General features: G+C 46.7%; 1 protein-coding gene across 1 annotated transcript in view; it reads left to right on the forward strand.

The window, feature by feature from the left end:
* Positions 1 to 3,139: 3,139 nt before the first annotated feature.
* CCNL1 (cyclin L1) overlaps positions 3,140 to 22,114 on the forward strand; it is a 382,007-nt gene continuing 363,032 nt past the window's right edge. Inside the window, exon 1 of the mRNA XM_078667166.1 lies at positions 3,140 to 3,307. Coding sequence (XP_078523292.1) covers positions 3,266 to 3,307 — 42 coding nt within the window. The 5' untranslated portion in view covers positions 3,140 to 3,265. The remainder of the gene's footprint in view (positions 3,308 to 22,114) is intronic.

The following is a 22,114-nucleotide window of genomic DNA, read 5'->3' on the forward strand; positions in this document are numbered from 1 at the left end:
GTCCCCAAATAATTGACCCGCTGCTAGGGGTCCCGGCTCAGCATCCGCTAGCTCGGTCAAATTACTATCCATTTTCATGAGTAGCGATTTCCTCCTTTCTGATGAAATGGCACAATTCGCGTTGCCCAGCAAGCAGATGGCTCGCTGGGTCCAACCAGCCAGCACGTCCGGCCACAGAAGAGGAACCCTCTTTGGCTGCCAGAGCCATCTCCAGAATTTTGGCCAAAGGTCCAATTGCATCCAAGATTTTGTCTTGGCATCCTGACCATGCCCTATCCAAACCTCGTTTGGGGTCCTTCGAGAACTTCCTCAAGAAGGTCAAAAGACTTGCGTCAATTTCTGGTGTCTCCGCTACTTTGTCCGGGATGTCCGGGCGAGGGCATTCTGACTTAAGACGATTCCTCACTTCCCTGGGGAAGTTCCGCCTAAGGTTGTCGTGGATATATGCCGCCGCCGCCGCCGCCACCGCCGGAGGTGGCACCCAGTCTTGTGACCTGGGGTGCATGATGTCAGATGGATCGAAGGTAAAAGGTGTATTTACCTTAGGAATATTGACCTGCGCCGTCTTCGCCATCTTTGGAGGAGGATGCTCCTCTGAGGTATCTGTGTCTGTGGTAGTGTTCGTGTCAGTGTCAGTGTCCATATCTGCATGGACCCTACGTTTTGACTTGGCCTTGCTGCCAGAATAGGAATGTTCCGCCGTGTCTGGTAGGGTAGCTAGGGCCTGTGCATGAGGCCATGTGGCAGCGTCAACCGACGGTTGACCGGAAGTGGATGCGTCCGCTTTCTTCTTTTGTGGCTTAGCATAGCCATGCCTCTTGGCAAAGCCCTCCAATTTTTTTCTGATTGGGCGAAGGGCTGTAGCTAGGGCTTGCTGCACTGTTTGTGGGACTGTAGTCTCCATAGCCCTATTGACGGACGACTGTACAGATGCGTCCAAAGCGTTGACTAAATTGTCCTCAAGGACAGCTTCTTGCCGTCCATCATACACCTCCTCCTCCGCAGACTCTTCATTGTACTGCTCCCACTCCGACATTGCAGGGGTGGTTGGTTTAAACTGCACCTCAATGAAGTTACTCACTGAAAACTGTCCAGCCACCAGGAGGTTCAGGGGGGGGGGTCAGCCCCTTAAGCACACCCAATTTAACAAGCTCAAACCCCCTCAGCAAAGCTGTAGTCACAGGGTCAAAGACCCAGGCCAAAAACAATATACACAGAGTGTGTGCACACTCCAAATACTGGCCACAATATTTTACAACCTTTCCAGGCGTGTCACTAGAGCAGAGGGACCACCGGTATGTTTTCGCATCAAAAACGCTATGACTGTCAGTTGGGGATTCGCGCCGGACGTGCAGCCCAAACGCGACTGAAAACCTACTAAAAGGTAGCCCAATTTCAGCACATTTAGGCGCACGCCGCGGCCGAGAGCCACCCGGACCCTACTTGCGTCATCGGCCTATCAGGGATGCCGTATGCGCATGCGCGAGACGCGCTCTACTGGGGGAACAGCCGGGACAATGGTAGAAGGCTCACCGTGTGTAGCGCGGCGCCCGTCTGCTCCCGGTCAGCGACCGTTGCTACCTGGCGCCGCTAGGCGCTCTCAAAAGCCACCGAGGAATGAAAACAAATCGCTAGGCGCCGCGACGCTAGCGTTCGTGCACAACACCCCCTGATACTCCGATTGACCCCGCAAACAGGTAATCTCGATAAACAATATTTTGCTCAGTACAAATCTTGTCTAATCAGCAATATTACTCAATAAATTTAGCATTGTACTAAATAATCTTTAGCATAAGCCACACTCAATTAACATCTGCCTACAGCAGAGGGAGGAAACAACGTGCACTTAACTCTTGCTGTGAGCAGCAAAGAAAGAGGAAGATGGCGGCAGGCAGAGGCCTCTTATGGACTAAGGGGGCGTGCCTAGGTGCTAGGCATGAAGGGATGTGTAGTTGTTTAACGTTTTATTAATGAAAAGCAAGCATTTTCATTGGCTGCTGTGAGCTTCAATAAAGATTGAGAAGCATAATCTAAAGCCTTCGGTCCTGCAATAGAATGAATCACACAAAGGAGGGGCGCGCAAAGTTGAAGGCGATCGCATAGGTGGGAAAAAAGCCCACCAACACAAACGAAAATAAACTGAAGAGCACATATACATGTAATCGAGCCAGTCGCAGCAACAAAGCAGGCTGTTGGAAATGTCACAGTTAAAGCCCCTGCTTTTTATGCCCAACTTGAGTTGAGGAGTAGTTGGGTGGGAGTGATGCTGGTCAAAAAAACTGTCAGGTGGCAACCCATCTCAGCAGACTTAGATAGCGTCTCTCCCCTTTAACAAATGTGTATCGGTCAGCGTTCCATCAATAAAAAGGAACAACTTTACATTCTTCCGTTGAATTAAAAAATTATTCTAAAATATCATTTTATATATTACAATTATTATTTGGGAGGTGCGAAGCGTGCATCAAAATATGCGGGCATCTTCTCAAATACATCCATTCGCTTCAAATTAATTTACTGCGTTTGTGAGTTTTTCTGCAGTAGAAGCAAAGATGAAGTTTTTATATTTGAAAACTGGCTTTTTTTGCACTTGGCGAGGAGACACAAAACTATCTACTGCAAAATGGCCCTCACCTTCGATACACTCGCAAGTCCTCTTTTTAACGTTACAGTCCTCCTTGTTATGTGTGCAGTTGTGTATGCTCACCACTCGGAGGTTTTAGTTGTTATGTCTTGCGCAACGTTGCAGACTTTCACAACGGAGACAGCGCGGTTTCCGGAAGTGATGATGGCGGAGGGATATTTACAGATTGCCCAATCAAGAAGGAAACCACACCTGAAGCGAGACCTTCCTGGAAATGACGTCAGTGGTTTCGGTTCTTGGAACACCGGTCTAGGTGCGCCTTTTGCACTTCTCATTTAGTGTCATTATCTGACGTCATCTTCTAGCACTTTCTATGCGCTGATTACGGTTCTTAGAACACCGGTGTAGGTGCGCATTTTGCACTTCGTGTCATTATCTGACGTCATCTTCTAGCACTTTCTGTGCGCTGATTACCGTTCTGCTTGCCCCAGAGTTGTTAACTTTATTCTCTTGGCACTGACAGTGTGCCGGTTGGCGGCTTTCTGCAAGACAGAAAGTTGTCCAAAACCTGATGTTTACGGTGTGTTGAGTTTATGGATTGGCGACTTTGTGGTAGATCACCTCTTATGCGGTTGGAATGGGCGAGCCAAGCTTCGTGCAAGCGTGAATTTGAAAAGTCTGGCGATGCACAAGAAAGTGATATCAACTGTACACCCACTCAAACTGGTATGGTCTCTGTTCTATCCTACTTAGTTGTTGGTCCCTTCTAGTTCACCATCGGTACATTACAGATAGGATTGCATTTTAAGGGTTTCATTTATTTATGCATTTTTATATAGCGTGTACTTTACCTGAAAGTGTCAGATTGCTTTACAAGAGATCCAGTTACATTACATAAGCATAGCTGCCAAGGTTTCAGATTGCTATGAGTGACATTTTCATAATTTCAGTGTAATTATGAGTGACATTTCAACGACTATGAGTGACACTTTCTCGCTAGCAAAATTAAGCAGTAAAAGACGAGGGAATCATTTAAATGTCAGAAATTACATTTCTTTGAGCATAGCTGCTAATGTTTTAGTTTGCTTATGTGTGACATTTTCATAGATTCGGTGGATTTACAAAATACATTGAACAACTAAATGCATAACAGTTAGAGCTACACGTCTTGTGGCCAAATCATGCAAAGAAGTCCATGAAAATACACATTTCAGAAATCACACTGTTTTGAGAAATAAGAAAGGCGAACTCAGTAGCAGGTGCTTTTAAAGCAATTATTTATTTTTTTAAATAATCAGCACCCTCCACCCCAACCTCAGCTTCAGGTGTGGCTGAACCACACAAATCAAAGGGTTCTCTGTGACAAAAGCAGCAACCCACCAAGCTATCTACACATAACACAGTTCATTACAATACTATATGCTGTTAGACTTTCTTTGCAGTATGCATATAAACTCTCTGCTCTTCTTAATAGTTAGTGAAAACATCCATGAGATAAAACTCTGACAGCTCTCTAGCGGGGATATTAATCACCTGCCTTAACTCTAACTAAGCAAGTCTCACAGTGCTGGGGAAAAAAGGCTGCTGCTTGTAGTACCACTGTCTAGTAAGGATATTAAACCCTTTACCTAAACAAGCGGTTTTGATGATTTATTAGTGCAGGCAAAAATACGAGATTGCCTGCATTTACAGCACAAACAGACAACTTCAGTGTACCCATTTACAAAGTGCTATCCTGTGCTGGAGGCCCCACTCCCCATTGTCTTAATAACCATTTTGAATTTCATCAGCGAATTATTAAATTAATATCTGACTTACCTGGTGTGGTCTCTTGGTAGTCCGAAAGATCCACTGAGAGGAGCTGCCTGAGTGTCACAGTGGAGATCGTAAGCTTGTCACTTCTTAAGAGAGTCAGACCGAGCCCTGCTGCACTGTATCCTCAATCTGTGCCACCTGCTCTCACTATGAGAATCACGAATCACGGTTGCGTGGGGTCACTAGTTGGGCTCTGACTGGCTGGGCAGAGCACAGCAATAGTATGTGCCCAGGTCATGAGGAGGTGAACAGGTGATCGATTCTCGAACTCAGGCTTCCTCCTTTAACTCTGGGCCATGTAGCAGGGCGCGCAGAGGAACAGCAATTAATTCCTCGGTGCCATGGGCCCGGCTGGGAGGCAGGAAATGTGACATCCTTTCACACAGACTGGGACAACCGAAGGAGGACCTGGCGAGGCCCGGGAACATCTACTAAAAGTAGTTTTGGCGCTATTTTCTTTGGCTTAAGAAAGTCTTCGTTCCCATAAGCAATTATTACATTTGGTAAGTATGTGCCTCGGTAGAGTTAGAGACGAGCAACAGTAAGCTGCGTCTCTCCACAATCCTTTGTCCGCGCACCGACTCTCCCCTCCCGTAGAGAGAGAAGCTGTCACACCAACCTGAGGGGGGTAATGAATGAATCCTCTCAGCTTCTTCTGTTCTTCTGCCCCCATGCTTGCTGAACCGGCACGGCGTGACTCTCTATACCGGTGAAGACGGGCCCTTTCACCGCACTGCAGTCTCCTGAATGCAGCAGGACTGTCTCCCTCACCCAGTGCTCTCGAGTTGGCCTGCTGGCCCGCTCTTAATTAAAATTGCTGGCGGGCAGCATTGCCATTATTAATTTAGTTCCTGGGCCTGTCCTGTCCTAGCGTGGGGACCTCTGCAGGGCAGGACAGGTCTGAGGAGTTGCGAACAGCAGTGTGGTGTGAGCGAGCGTGGCCAGGCCCGCAAAACAATCACACTGCGCAAGATGAGGACGAGCCGGTTAGCAGCAGAGGCCTCAATAACTTCACGCGATGTTAGCAGGACGTGTTACGTCACATCTTTGCGGCGCTACAGCCAGTCTGAGACTGTCACTCAGCCCCGTAGCGCCGCAGAAATCAAACGGATACATTTGTAACTGCACTGACTGACTGCCACTGTGAGGCTAAGAGCGCCTTCTCAGCTGCCAGAACTGCCCGAAGCCTGTGGGAGCGGCCAGCCAGGCACTGCAGCACACAGCTACTACTGTTTGTAGTGTGATTTGTGTGACAGCTAAGACTACGGCATTATGCGTGACAATGCATATCAGTGAGGTGATGTAGAGCACCACACTGAAATGCGTTAGCGTCGTCACACATGATGCGTGAGACTTGGCAGGACTGCATGAGGACATCAGAGTACATGGATCACATGCAAGATAAGAAACAGATACACGTGTGGAATGAAGACGAAACAAGTAAGTCCGGTTATCAGGTTCGCTTTAATACTCCTGACACAACATCCATAGACTTGTCAACTGCCGTTGAACCAACTGAAACACAACAGGCAGAGTAGAACATTGCGACCGGGCAAAAGAATGAAAGGTTAGTTTGAGGGGAGAAAGGGCTAAACCAATTAAGAAAGAACTACTCGGGGGAAAAAGATTAAATACAATTTGGTAAATACAACAATGTGCCTACACACAAAAAACGTAGATATCTGCCAAAATTGGCGGGAAGTGAGCACAAACAGTATTGGCAGGTTTAAGGTAGTGAGCTCAAAGAATGTATAAATAGCATATTGATATAATATAGCAAAGCATTATGAAATACAAACAACAGTATATATAGAGCGCAGACGAAGGACATATGAAACGATAAACGATGGTCCATTTTCAGACAGTTGGTGGACCTACATACACGCAGTCCCTTTTTCTTCAGCCATCAGGGACTGTGCTTTGCACGTCTTCTTTATATGGGTTGCATCAGACACACATTATAATAGATCCTCGAGAAGGAGTAGACTTCAGCAGCTTTTGTGCCCTTACTGGAAGGGAGAGCCTCTAAAATTGCTGTCTGTTTCTGGATAGATGGTGGGTAGTCCTACCCCAGTTTCTCCTATTTGGGGCATGTACAGGCTGGAGTGGGCAAGGAGGGGGAAAGACTGAGCATTCTTAACCCTCCTCTTCTAAATCAGGCCTACTTAAAAGATATAACTCCATGTTAGGACAAACGTATTGAATGTGATCACCATTCATACTCCATAAATGCCAACATTTTAAAATGGGAAACTGGGAGATTTTTTTTAAAAAATGGGGAGAATGTATACCTCCCATTGACTTCTGTTAAAGCCTGAATTTGGTCTATTGTCATGTACTGGGATTGAAAGAAATATAGGGGCATATTTACAAAGGCATTATCTCCGCTTTTTTGGCTTAAAAAGCCAAAAAAGCGGAGATAAAACGATCACCCTATTTACAAGAGGGTGCTAACATGCATAATCGCATGTTAGCACCCTTTTTCCCCAACACCTCCCTTTGCATCTCTAATGAGATGCAAAGCGGGCGTACCCTGGATGGACAACCTTGCAAATATCGCTGATTTTCACATTGCAATATTTACAAGGCTGCCCCAGCATTTTAGCACACGTTAGTTTTTTTTTAGAAAACAGCTGTTTTCTCCAAAATCTAACGTCTGCTAAAATGCAGACTTACCTATCCCCAACATTGGGTTGGATTATGCTGATACAACCCTGTGGGTCGTATCAGCAAGGTTATCGCCGTTTTGCAGGGAACATCGCTTGGAAACCAGCGATGTTCCCTGCAAAACTGAGATAACCTCGCTATCTCTGGAATTTTTATCGCCCTGGCGTAACACGTTGTTGATAACACGCTACCAGGGTGATACATTCCGGAGATAGCCTGCGATAATGAAATTATCGCTAAGCACGGCCAGCGATAATTATCGCTGGTCGTTGATGATATGCCCCATAGTTGTTTTTACCTTACCTGTCTGGAGCACAGAGAAAGTGCTATGGCAGGCAGAGAGAGCATGGCAAAAATGTTGTGCACTGCCCTGCATGAGATTGTTACTGGCAGTAAATACTACAAGTCTCACTAGACCTGTCCCTGTCTGCAGCAGTCAGAGTAACCTGGTTTTTGGATGCAGGAATTTGGTGGCGGGAGACTAGCCTTGAAATTGGTAGTCTCCTGTCTGAATCGGGAGGGTTGTCATGTATGATAGTCTATATGAGTTTGAGTCCCCTTACTACCGGCTGAAGTAAGCCGTGGCTGCTAGTTATGTCAACATTTGAGAGGCAGGTTTAGCAGTTGGCCAACTCTGATAACCAAGTTGAATGAAATAGCCTTGAGCTTTGAAACACCATGGCAAATATCAGTATATACTACACATACAACCCATTAACCTCCTACTGCCACAGGACATGGTCCATTGGCTGCTTTTTAGAAACAGAACTAGACACTTGACATAAAATGTCAGCTTTGCCACTTTACCGAAAATATTGTTGAAAAAAACTGTATTTGTAATTTAATGCCTCTTTTGACCCAAAGTGCACTGAGTCCTGCTAACCAGAACTCAGTGCCAGTGTTCTACCACATTATAAAGCTTATGTCGAATTGTCTAACCCCAATTGGCAGAGACTGACTTACTTATAAGTCCCTGTCAAAAATGTGGTTGATGGTTGACTGGAGTATGAGCCCTGGTCTAGCAGCAACCACACTCCTAGTCAGGGTAAACCACAAGCAAACCCCAAATTAACCCTCTGGTCGCTTGGCACAGAGTAGTCAGGCAAGGGCGTAGCTTCAGGGGGTGTGTTTGAGGTGTACACCTCCATAATAAATGTATTATTTAATAAATAGTTGGGTACAGGAGCTTTCAGGCGGTTATAGTAAGATGTCTGTTCAACTTCACCTGCAATATTTAAATACTCACTCAGAATAAACACACTCATTCTCGTCTCAGTTCTGAAGGTCTTAAAACATGAGTATTTTACAAAATACTGTGTTTTAAGTATCCCTCGCAATCCGCACTCCATTTCCTTTCCACTGGCCCTGAAGCCCCCCTTTTGCACTGCTTCCCATATAATGATTAATTTATGTCCTCATGATTGTTGAAAAATCTGAAGCTCATAATGGGAAAAAAGCTATTTAGACATCCTATCATGACTTATTTACAATCACCAATACAATGGTTAGCAATTTGTTTCTCTCACTATTGTGGTTTAAGTTAGTTCTCTTCAACGCGCATTTTGGTGGTAAACTCCTTCCTCAGGAACGCCACAATCCAAGACCTCACTATATTTAATTTGACCTGCAAAACAACATAAATCTGACTGAGCCGCACATATAAAATCATTTTCATATTTCCATCAACTCTATAAAGTGTACTAGAGAACCACCACCTTCAATCATTCCTTCACCCCAGCATGATTTTTTAGTTCGTATGGGAAAATAAAAATGCTCCCTTATGTCCCAAACAAAAACACCTGTGTTCACTATTAAAACATATCTTATTGGGAAGGAAGCCCCTATCTGTGCTGTGGCTTCAGTGAGATCCTGCTTACACGCTTCTTCAAATGTGTGGGCTACTATTGACCTACCATAGGAGATGCAGGAATTAAGTAAATGGATAGCCAGTGCAAGGTTCATGCAAAGGCTCCACAGCAAGATATGAATACTAAGGGCCGCCAAGAAATGAGGGCTGCAAAAATAATAAACTAGCACATTGATTATATGGACTACTTAATAGCCTTTAACTGCAAAGACGCAAATGAAACCATAGGTGGCATAATACCTGTGGAGATTATGCAATGATTATTTTAACTTTGTTTCCCAAATTCTTACCCACAAGAGACATCCATCTCCAATGTATAGTAGGCGATTCCATTAGAGCTTCTTTGAATTGCTAAAAGTATGCAATAAATGTATGAGGTGCATATCCCCAGGCTAAACTATCCAACTTACAGCAATACTATTTCCATTGGTATTGCGCGCAAATCCTTAATTCAGTTGGACTCATGGATCCCTTGCCTCTAAACATTTGCTCCCATTCTTGCTGTAACCTGGGAATAAGATGGTTTGATTAGTGTCACAGAGAAATGCCCTTTGTACAATACGTAAACTGAGTCAATGTCAGCACTCTCCTGTTCCATCTTATTGTGCAGTAAAGCACTCGTTAATGCGACTCTCGCAGAAATAATGCCCCACGTATTAAATTTAGCTGATGGTTCGGATTACTTTCTCTCACATTCCCTCCTCCTTATGCCGTAAAGCAATGATGCCGCAAGACAAATTCCCAACATGCAGAAAGGCACCTTACCGTATCTCTCTGTAACAGCGTGTCTACGATTCAAACAGGATCTCTGCGTGGTTTGTACCGACTCTGTGAACGCCTTCGCTTCTCGTGGTATAAATCCCCAGAAGTGGGTGTGTCACAGGGACGCGTCTTGTATTTCACCTATTGTTCTCCATGGTAGCCATCCTGCAAAGGACACAAAATGTACAATTTTTAAACCTAATACACCGGGATCCCCAGTTAAAGATGATCATAGGTGCTTTCCTCATACCAAACGTCTACAGATTGGGGACACTTAAACAGCCAGGTTCAATATCCTTGTCCACATGGCCTCAATAAACTATTGCACCTCATAATATTACGTGCCCAGCCATGTTCAAATGGAGCACACCTAAGCGCCCGGTCTTTTTGGGGATATTTCCCATACACAATCCTTACAATGACCTTAATTCTTGGGTCCTGTTCTTAAAGGTCCCAAATCAGACCTGCTTCTTTGCAATGCCCACCATTTAAAAAATGGGTAGAATATTCAATATTTGGACTCGATGAGCCCGCTGGTCTACAGGCATTGAATATTCCCAATTATGCTTACTGCCCCCATGTCTGGTACCTGTAGAATGGGGACAGGTGACTCTCCTGGGTGAGTGTCCTTGTCCTTATGACTCAAGTTATTCTGTCTAGGGTAAATCATGACTCCGGTGAGCTATTCTGTCACACATCTTTTTGTTAGTACACCAGGTTAGAACATGTTGCAGATCCAAATGGGATTGATTCTTGTTTCCAGTCGCCATAGTGATCTGAAGATACGTTTTTAGCTCTATTCTGTGAGGAATCAGTACTCTTTTTTAAAAAATTCTGTTTATTAAAGAAATACAAAAAACAAACGGCAGATGCCTTACATTACGGAGTAAGCAACATTTATACAGACCAACAGTGGATAAGGTACGGAATCCCATAAGTCGAAAGCAAAATATCCAGCTACCATGGCATGCGATCGTTAGAGCACAGGATATATCATACCGACCAGTTCAACACATTTCGTAAAACCGCCACCCTTAGAAGCAGAATTTTAAAGGAGAAAAAGAATCAAAAAGTTCGAGTGGCAGGCAAGTGTAAAAGAATTGAACCATAGCAAAACAACAATCGTTCCCCGTTCGCAGCACTTAAAGGCAATACATTATAAAGGATTTCTTGCGCAGCACCACCCCTAGGACCCGTCCACCCACCAATCAATACAACCCCTCAGGAAGGCATCTAATGACAGAAGAGGAACAGGATATTATACATGAAAGACTTAAAAAAAAAAAAAGACATTACAACAAACCCCTACCCCCCACCCTGCACCCCTGCATAAGGCTTCCGCCCCACCCCAACTAGCAGTGTGCCTGTCGCCCCAACTAACTATGTTCTAAACGTAGAAAAGAAAAGTGGGGGAGGAAATTGACATACGGCTCCCGGTCCCTCCTCCCCCCGTCAGAAACAACGACCCCTGTACATGGAACCAAAAAGCAATCAGGATATTCAAACAGAACTAACAGGGGAGGTTATAGACACCGCCCAACCCTCCTCAAGAATAGTGGTAGCAAACCCATGTCCATTGAAGTGACGTTACATGCCCCTTTCAGTCAATCTCAACTTTGGCCCTTACGGTCTACAATACAAACTCCCTCAGGCGGAACCACTCTCTCTACAGGATAAACGAGATGGAAAAAAAGGGGTAAAAATGTTCAGTCCATATAAGGTCAATAGTAGTAGTCCATCACGGATCCCAGTCTCACATACGCACCCCCTCTCCGACAGCAAGTCCCAAAACCGTTTCCTCCAAAGACACGATGAAGCTGCCGGAGGGGAAGAAGTGGTTTTTGCAGTTCGAAAGTAGTTAACGAGAGGTTCCGGGAACGGAGGGATGAGCGGTTCCATCTTCGTCGGAAGAACTAATAGATGTGGCAATACCGTCCCAATACCAAGGTTACATTCAGATATTTGGTTACTAACCAAGGGATCCAACACTGCATCCAGCACTAGGCTATCATCCACCGGCAAGGCATTTACCGTGGGAAGCCCCGCACATTCGGGCTCTTGCAATGAAACATAGTCCGGTCTCAGGCGCTCAGTCCCTGCTGCACAAGCAGACATCTTGTGGATCAAAACCTCCACATGTGAATGTAGAGCCCCGATAGCCATCAGGACGGTCCTCAGCGATGGTTCGCGTTCCGTCCGACCCATCTCCGTTCTGTTAGTTACTGGCAGGATCTTGGTCCCCAGAGCTCGGTTATCCGGGGAAACAGGCCAGAACGGAGCGGATGGTCATGAAGGGCGGTTGATCTTGCACCGCACAGCAGTCTATTCTCCGCTACCGCGAACGGGGACCCCGGCCCTTCGAACCCGGGGGGGAGGGCGTACCCGGTCTCCGGGACGGGGGACTCCGGTACGCGGCCACAGGAGCGTCGCGGCACCTCTTTTTCGTTGTTAAGCGAGCCAAGCGACTGGCATCAGAATCAGGCAAAATGCCCTCCGCAGCCAGAGACCGGACCCAACCTGGGTCCCACGGCCGATGTTGTTCAACTGTAGCTCGGCCGGGCCAGTACCCAAGGCCCCAGCTCACCAGCCGGGTTAGGTCGAGAATTGCTACACGGTGTAACTTTGTCGATCAAGTCCGCAAAACGATCGGGATTGCACCACTGGGGTCAGCAACTATTCATCCACCTGGAGGTCGGGCGTATGATCAGGATATATAACAGGATTATCTGACGGGAGCCGGAGGTCGGCGGAGCCGGGAGCCTAAGCGGGCATCTCGTTCGCAAGCGTAGCTCCTCCTGGAATCAGTACTCTTAACATTATTGATACCGAATGGCGTTTTCCCAGGGGATTTCAGTACTCAGTCCTGCCCTGTCATTATCCTCTGTGGCACAGTATGCATGTGGGAATGAATGAGGCATGATTGCAATACTAAGAGGCCCAGCATGCAACAGGCCAACCACGGTGTCTTCTCTGGGGTTTGGAGCTACCTATATAGCCCCTCCCCGAAGAGAACCAGTGCTTGTCAATCTTAGTATCTGATCCGTTGGTCCTTGGCTCTGAGTTGGAGTTTTGCCCTGCAGCAGCGCTTGTTTCCACCAAAGAAGAACCGCGGTGCCGACCCTTGTTCAGCCACGGAAGCCAGGAGTACTGCTGCAACTCTGAGTGCTGCTGCAACTCTATGGTAAGGAGCCCCACCCGTCGTATTGGAGGAGTCTACGCCGACAGCTGAAGCCTGCCGCAGCGCTGCTTTCGGCCGTCCGCGGACACGTCAGCACAGAGGACAGGAACTCAGAGCAGCACTTCGTAAGCCTACCTTTTCCCCGAGTCTGCTATGGACTGGTCCACTCCGAGGACAGGAACACCAGTCTGCCCCCATACGCTGACTACCGCTGCAGACGCACTGGAGATCCGAACGCGCATCTGTTCTGGTAACATGCTTCTCAAGTCCATAACGCCAGTGTATATTACTTAAACTGCAATGGGAGAGCCCATTTTGTGGAATGCTCTACAAAAATGCTAATTGACAAAACTGACACACAAAGACACCTCACTCACCCTGAAATCCAGCCTCGCTCCAGGTAAACCACAACGAACCCATAGACTATAACTGAGTTTCACACCATGATATGGGGTTTAGATGTTAAATGCCATCTTTTAATTTAATAACTTGCTGCAGCCATGGGCCTTTTGACATTGGGATAATCATCGCCAGTATGAATAGGAGCAACAAACAGGGTTTCTCTGCCTTCTCCCCTCCAACCTGAGAGTGAATCTCTCCTTTTGTTCCAGTTAATCACATTAATTTACAAGAACCACTAGATTAACCACTAACCTTGGGTCGGGCAGTACGCACTATATAAATGCAATTACAAATGGTCTTGGCGATCAGTAGAGACGTTTTAATCCCAGCATCCCTACTTGACTAAATTGTGCGATCTTCGTCAAGTCAAAACAGCTTCTTTCATTATTTGCCAAAGTTAGGAGCTCTTAGAAAAAGGTTAACTCCGAGTATTGAGCGCTACATGAAAACATGTACACTAAAATGTCTTTCTTTATCCATTGCAGATCTGTTTGAGTAAGATCTGCGGCCATTTTTGAATGGTTGGACCTTATTTTGATAGTATTGCCATTGTATGCACTTGAGGTCCGCCTAATTACGTTGCCATATGGAAACGTGCACATTATGGACACACTTGTTGGGGGGTACGTTGAGCCACAGTAGGCCTGTTATGGGACTTCTTTGTCTTGCGGATAAAGCAAACTATTTCTGCCAACTTAGCTTTCACTTCTACTTCAGGACCAGTGCGGTTAGTAAGGGTTTATAGGATCCTGTGTGCTCTTGTTTTCTATTGTCTCTAAAATGTTTAGTCCATATGCACACGCTGAGACTGTCTCTTTTACGATCTTGAATACCACATGCTAAGTTTATTGCTCGGCTGCCCCTTCCCTGCGCTTTCGGACTCGAAGTCCACATGCTATTAAGAGAATCCTAATACCTCTTAATCGCTGTTTGTTTACAGCCTCCAAAGCAATATGGTTTCTGTTGTTGTCGCTCTCTTTTACATTAATGTTTGCGATAAGGAATTGAAGGTGCCATCTGAGTAGTTAGCTGCTGCAGGCAAGTGCTTTGCTGGCCACTCAGCCATTCTTGTTAGGCACCTGTGAGCAGTTTCAGTAGTTTATAACTTTCTGCTGTTCGCTAGGTTTGACCTTTTTCCATCTGCAGCTGAACTACTAAAGGGTTTGCCCCTTGTGTTGCTGTTGGCGCAAGCGCACATTACAGGGTAAAACGGGCATGGTCTTTGTGAATACGTTTTAACATAGCATTCCTGGCTTTGCACAGATGGGTAGCTAATTCTAAGTGCAGATGGTATTATTTTGATGCTGCTTCCACTTTCGATGTTCGCCCATACAAGGAGGTTTGGTTTGCCAGTGACTGCTGTATGTTCTTTTGCAGGAGTGGAATCCTTGAGTGAGCAATTCATACATTTGTGGTGTTATGCATAATGTACTGCTCTCACGTAGGTGTTTTAAACTCTTAAACAATCCCAAACCACCCCTGCCACCCACCATGGTCTTGCTGCTCAATCCCGGGGCAAGCTAAGGAGCAGTAGGGCGTCCTTTGCAAAATATTTTAAACTGTGCACTTTAATTGATACACTTTCCATTCCGTGTGTCAAGCAAACATGTATTCCTGAATCGGCCTGCATGACTCAGTGTGTAGTAATTGTATATCTGTTCAATCCCTAGTGGCACAGCACCTCGGATAGTGTGCTGCATGGCTAAACACTTACAAGGTCCCAAAAGGCGAGACCTATTGGCTATGCCAATTCTTGTTTCTCCTTTCTCTTGCGTACTACTGTGTAGGGAAGGGTGTTACATTCTCCCTGGGGAGTAGTGCAAGGGGGAAATGGGAACTGTACATCGCCCCTGCTGGATCTGTTCCTGAAGGTTAGTGGCTATTTGCTGGTAACCAATCTGAATCTGACAGCCCAGACTCCAGACTCACTACAGGGGGGTATGCTGTGTTTAGTTAACGGGGACAGGGCACAGTCTGTGTAAGTGAGGCGGATCCAGCTTTTTCCTCGCATCCTGCCAGCATTGCCCATCAAGTCATACCTGAGCTCCCATTATGTGTGGCTGGTAGAGGAGAATGCACAAAGCCCAGCTGTCACCCGCCGCAGACGTGATCAGAGACAGGCAGCAGGCACGAAATGGCTAAAGCAAGAAAATCTCCAAAAAACAAACAAGAGTAAGGACAGTGTATGGGCCGTCCTTGTCCCAATGTAGTATTCAAATAATCAACAGAGATCGACCATTATAGAGTGACTAGTAAATCAGAGTAGTGTCTAACACCACAGGAGATGTTTAAAAGAACCCTCACACACCAACCTAGTTGGTGCCATGCTTCATCATTGGGTTCCCAGTTGGGTAGCCGAGTGCTACCCAACTGTGCTACGACACTTGATTACAGTGGAGCTGGTTTTTGGTTTTTGTGTGGTGATGTAGTGAGTGTGGTGATGTTAAAAATACCTCTGGGAGACTCACTATACGATACTTTATTCCCAGTGGCCCAGGGTATGTTTAAAATAAGGTACAGTGGATAATATTTCAGAACTGTATGTGTCTGGATTATCCTTAGGTCAGGTCGACATGTTTCAGCTCAGCAGAAAAAAAAATTGTGGGAGCTTTCTTCAGGACCTTGTAATATAGTGATTAATGTGCAAGAGTGAAAAAGTAAGTGGTAAAAATTAAATCACGTGTGTAATGCATTTTTACACACTCGTTAAGGCGTGCTTACCATGCGGCGATGGTCTAACCATCATCAATGGTCCATCGATAGTAAAAATTCCCTGTGGAGAGAAAAATGACAAGACAGAACGACATGTAACATATAAAAACACTTGTTTGTAGATTGCAGTCACATCCATACTCGTCTCCCCCCAGTGGTGAAGTACACATTCGGTGTCACTCATACCTGTGAGATCATTCATATGAGCAGTAATACAAATAACACAGTTAAAAACAGTGCATGCTCGCGATGTTTGTGAGCATGCTTGCGGTGTGGGCAGGTCAAGGGTTCATTCTGCACGGATTATCCATTGACGTAGTGAAAAAAGCGACATGTCTTCGCTAAATAAACTTGCATGTTTGTTGTCCTAATCGGTGAGCATCCCAAAGTGAGGGGCTATAAAACTGTCCCCTAATCTGCGTGATACTGAGGGGGCCGTGATGCTAAATGATTAAGCAAACGGCCTGCGCATTATGCGTAAACTAAGACTGCTTAGTGTTTACGTAAGTCACAGAATTTCCGTGGTTATACGTTTCCAGGGCGGGAAGAGCTCCTAATAGGTACTCTAAGAGAAAAGGGTTCAAAAGGATGAAGTGTAGATGAGAAAGATGTCTGGGCGCTGGAGTAAAGTGGTGACTAAATAGACCACTTTTCTGCTCTTAAAGGCAAGCTCTTACTTTGTCTCGGTGCTCTTCCGCGTCTAAACCTACTTCGGCATCCTCTGGAACAAGATGGTCTCCATAGGCCAGAGGGCGCCGGTATAAGAGCGCTAGCTGGGTGGGAGCGTTGAAAGTTTATTGGTGGCACCTGCGCGCATTGAGCTGAAACGCTAACCTATGCTCAGTGCGCCGCACGTCGTGAGCTGGGACCGCCGGAAACAACAGACCCGTGATGATGTGTATGGCGTCAGTGCGTGGGTCCCTGTGTATTGACTAGAAAGCTGACTTGCGCTGTGCAGTACAATGGATGGGCACCTAAGGCGTATGTTGCCTATGGATATGAATACACATACTACGCCCGTTTAAAAAGGGAAATTAAAATATTTTAAACACGATTTTCTCAATATTTCAAGAAATGTTTAAGAAAGCTGACCCGGGTTGTGTAGTGATCGGCTAGACATTTAAGGACTCTGTTGCCTATGAATACGATTACAAGTTATTAACGCCCATGGCGTGATTAGGCGGGGTGCGTTTAGAATAAGAAATAGGAATTGTTAGAAATTCAACACAATTTAAGCTGCTAGTCACGGGCTCCTTCCTAGTGCTACATAGTGTACTGGCGAGCTGGAATACCTACGTTTTCGCTATCAGAGGAGAACCAGCGTGTGGTCTTGGGGTGTCCATTACCTATAGATATGGATGATTGGCGCAAGGAGACAGAATGCGTTTAAAATAAGACTAAGGAATAAACTCGGTAAAAACTGCTTGTGCAAAGAAAAGTACTGGCGAGCTGGAGTCTCGCTGTCTGAGAAAATACACTGCGACCAATCTGCAGTTCTTATATCAGGAGTTATAGATTGATGAATTTAAGATGTTAATTAAAAGTCAGTGTTTTTTTTTTTTTTTTTTTTTTTTGAAAACCTTTATTGTTCCATAATGCAGTTACAGGCTATGGCCTACATACCATCACGGTCGGCCAGCAGAGTAGTGGCGGGCAATCAAGTCAATAATCAAGTCAATGAAGCCCAAAAAAGACGTAAACCCGCCTCCCCCAAGATATCCCACAACACAAGGATGCTGTTGGTACATAAGAATCACAGGATTAGAGAAGGTTTCTTTTGATAATAAAAATAAGCAGGATCCGACTCCGCACAATTATGCCCACACAAAACAGGAGATAAGCACATTACCAGACATACACAGGCAGGACTATGGTAAAGCAGAAGGTAACATGAGAACCGCCGATCAGGATAAAAATAAACAACACAGCCCGCCCGCCAGAATAGTAGATGCCCACTGCACCCAGAAACACCAGAAAAAACAGCAACCCCCGGTATCCAAAGGAGCAGAACAAAACGAGAAGACAGCAAGTCGGACCCCAGAAAAGAGAGAAAAAGAAAAGAGACAGAAAAACCAAAAACAACAGAAACAAAAAGGCCATAGGAACAAAAAGGAGAAAGATACAAACAATAACACTACTCCCCCCCACCCTGCACCTCTGCTGATGGCTACGGCCCACCCCCCTAGCAGCGTGCCTGTCGCCCCATGTCAAAAAACCCGAAATATAGAAGAAAAAAGATGAAAGGAAAGACAATAATCCACATAGATACAAAAGAAAAGGTGGAAAGAAGAAAAAACATTGGAGGGTCCCCAGAACAGACTCCCGGCCCCCCTCCCCCCCCCACCGCCGCGCAACAACTCAATACGCCAAAAACATTGCAAAGTCTCAGGATGTCCACAAAAACAGGATAAAATCACTGCTCGGCCGCTTAACAGATAGAAACATAACGAAAATCCCCCTGTGTAACACCCCGAAAGAACAGATCATCTTCATGCATGACACCCATACAGCCCGAGCCAGCAGCCCATCCCAGTTCATGCGGTGTAGGGCCCCGCCATCAAAGCACCGGAGGAAACCAACACGGCAAGTCAAAGGCAGCTGAAAATCTCACAGGACACCAGTGTACGGTACACTCGAAGATCATCCATGCCACTCCATCAATCACAGTGTAAGAGCAAAGGTAAGTTCAAACAGAATAGTCAAGGCCCAGTTCAAGGTCTCAAGTTGACGCCAGCCATCTGAAGAGGGCTGGAAAGGAAAAACGAGGAACATATGTCCAATGGCATCACCAAAGAAACAAAGCATCCACGGGAGTAGGCAGCGCAGCGTCGCACCACTTCGAAGTAACCGGGAATCCTCCGGGCAACAGTCCAGCTCATCCACCGCCGAGAAAGCCGTTCTCGCACCACACAACAAAGGCAACTCGGGAAGTTGTAGAAGGGCCCATACACACAAAGTAGCACCAGGATAATATCAGCATCGGGCATTCGGGTGCAATCCACAGCAACCGGGGAGTTCCGGGTCGGTCCAGATCAAATGTCGTCCATCGAATACACAGGGGGCAGACCGTCCCAACCCCTCGAGCAACGATAAAGTCTGCCACCGCCATTGTCAGGCGTGTCCCATCGACCGCCGTCCGAATCAACACCGGTACCGCCAGTCCATGACTCAGTGAGGTGCATAAGAACAGCGCGCCCCCCGCTTCGTACAAGGTATGGCCGCCACGTCCACTTCCCCGCAGACGGCCACAGTTGAACTCCTCCCCAACATCAGAAAATACCACAGCTGCTTTGCGAGTCAAGCGGCCACGAAGGCTGGAAATATAGAATAAAGACGCTCCACGCAGGCAAATCCGGGTCCCATCCGGGAAGAAAGAGCAACGTCCAGGCAGCCATAGCGTTCATCAGCCGTCCGATGAGGGTGGGGGGAGGCACAATCGGTAGAGGGGGGGCAGCGGGGAGCGAGTTTACCTGGTTCCATGAGGCCAGCGCTGGAGGCACACTCACAAGATGGGCGGACCTCCGTGACGGTAGACCGGTACTTCGTGGGTCAGCGAGGCCGTTGTTATTGCACTCGCGGGCGGCAGCAGAATCATGCGAGGTCCCGGCTCCCAGCCCCGGGAAGGCCGCAAAGTACGAGGGGTCACATCTCCGTACTCAGAGCACAGAAAACCCCCGGAGTCGGACGCGGCAGCTCAGCCTGCCGTCCGACCTCCGGGAACACCGTCGCAGCGGAGGATAGACGACGGGAACAGGCGGTGGGGGATGAAGGACCACGGAGCCGAGAGCCCGAGCGACCATCTTGGCCGCCGGCCTGGCTCCGCCCCCCTAAAAGTCAGTGTTAAGCCCAAGCTATTCCTGTGATTACAATGTCTACGGTGTTTATATACTCAGGCTGTTCCAAGGAATATTGTCATTCAAACCCCTGTGGTGGGTAGATAAACAGTAGATCCAACGTTGTTAATTTTCTAGCAACTGTTGCTGGATATTCCCACTTTTTATTTTCATGTGTTCGATTACTACCCATTCCATGTCATTCGTGGTGTGACCTTGTTCCAGAAAGTGGTTCGTCATGCGAGTTGTTTGTCGCTTGCAATGAATCGTACTTCTATGCTCACATATTCTGGTCATTACTTTGTGGTTTGTCATGTCCACATACCAATTGTAATACAGACAACGCAATCTACATGATCACATGTCCATGCGGTCTCAGGTATGTGAGAATGTAGTGAATCTATTCTTTGATCTTCCTTGATACTGAGTTAAGGCCCTATGAGAGTCCGCTTGTGTATAATAATGGGTCCTAGGGACCTCAGCCTACCCTTAAAAAATGAAAAGAAAAGTATTTCTTTTTTTTTTTAAACGGATGACTGCACTTGGAAAAAAAAGTTGTTTTATTGAAAACTCATTCAGAAAAGGGGGTGGTGATGAACAGAGTGTCTGAATTAAGCAGACCACTCTTACCCAGTCCAAAGATCAGGGCTTGATCCATCACCGTTATTTATCTCACTGCCCCATCCCAGCTCAGAACCTGGCTATATGCAAATTAGTCTGTCCCTGGCCCAGTGCATCATGGGAACAGGGCAGACCAAACTACCAAGCCAATTCTTCACCAGAAAGGAGACAAGCTACCGGGGACCGGTTTCTGGCATTTCAGCCTCTTCGGCCCGGCTTGCTTGAATCCTGATGGAGCAGTGAGAAAGGGACTCATGTCTGAGTATACCCTGCCACACCTATAGTGGCCAAAAACGATTCAGAAAAGGGGGTGGTGATGAACAGAGTGTCTGAATTAAGCAGACCACTCTTACCCAGTCCAAAGATCAGGGCTTGATCCATCACCGTTATTTATCTCACTGCCCCATCCCAGCTCAGAACCTGGCTATATGCAAATTAGTCTGTCCCTGGCCCAGTGCATCATGGGAACAGGGCAGACCAAACTACCAAGCCAATTCTTCACCAGAAAGGAGACAAGCTACCGGGGACCGGTTTCTGGCATTTCAGCCTCTTCGGCCCGGCTTGCTTGAATCCTGATGGAGCAGTGAGAAAGGGACTCATGTCTGAGTATACCCTGCCACACCTATAGTGGCCAAAAACGATTCAGAAAAGGGGGTGGTGATGAACAGAGTGTCTGAATTAAGCAGACCACTCTTACCCAGTCCAAAGATCAGGGCTTGATCCATCACCGTTATTTATCTCACTGCCCCATCCCAGCTCAGAACCTGGCTATATGCAAATTAGTCTGTCCCTGGCCCAGTGCATCATGGGAACAGGGCAGACCAAACTACCAAGCCAATTCTTCACCAGAAAGGAGACAAGCTACCGGGGACCGGTTTCTGGCATTTAAGCCTCTTCGGCCCGGCTTGCTTGAATCCTGATGGAGCAGTGAGAAAGGGACTCATGTCTGAGTATACCCTGCCACACCTATAGTGGCCAAAAACGATTCAGAAAAGGGGGTGGTGATGAACAGAGTGTCTGAATTAAGCAGACCACTCTTACCCAGTCCAAAGATCAGGGCTTGATCCATCACCGTTATTTATCTCACTGCCCCATCCCAGCTCAGAACCTGGCTATATGCAAATTAGTCTGTCCCTGGCCCAGTGCATCATGGGAACAGGGCAGACCAAACTACCAAGCCAATTCTTCACCAGAAAGGAGACAAGCTACCGGGGACCGGTTTCTGGCATTTCAGCCTCTTCGGCCCGGCTTGCTTGAATCCTGATGGAGCAGTGAGAAAGGGACTCATGTCTGAGTATACCCTGCCACACCTATAGTGGCCAAAAACGATTCAGAAAAGGGGGTGGTGATGAACAGAGTGTCTGAATTAAGCAGACCACTCTTACCCAGTCCAAAGATCAGGGCTTGATCCATCACCGTTATTTATCTCACTGCCCCATCCCAGCTCAGAACCTGGCTATATGCAAATTAGTCTGTCCCTGGCCCAGTGCATCATGGGAACAGGGCAGACCAAACTACCAAGCCAATTCTTCACCAGAAAGGAGACAAGCTACCGGGGACCGGTTTCTGGCATTTCAGCCTCTTCGGCCCGGCTTGCTTGAATCCTGATGGAGCAGTGAGAAAGGGACTCATGTCTGAGTATACCCTGCCACACCTATAGTGGCCAAAAACGATTC

This window comes from Lissotriton helveticus, chromosome 11 (genome assembly GCF_964261635.1).
Source record: "Lissotriton helveticus chromosome 11, aLisHel1.1, whole genome shotgun sequence".
Lineage (NCBI taxonomy): Eukaryota > Metazoa > Chordata > Amphibia > Caudata > Salamandridae > Lissotriton > Lissotriton helveticus.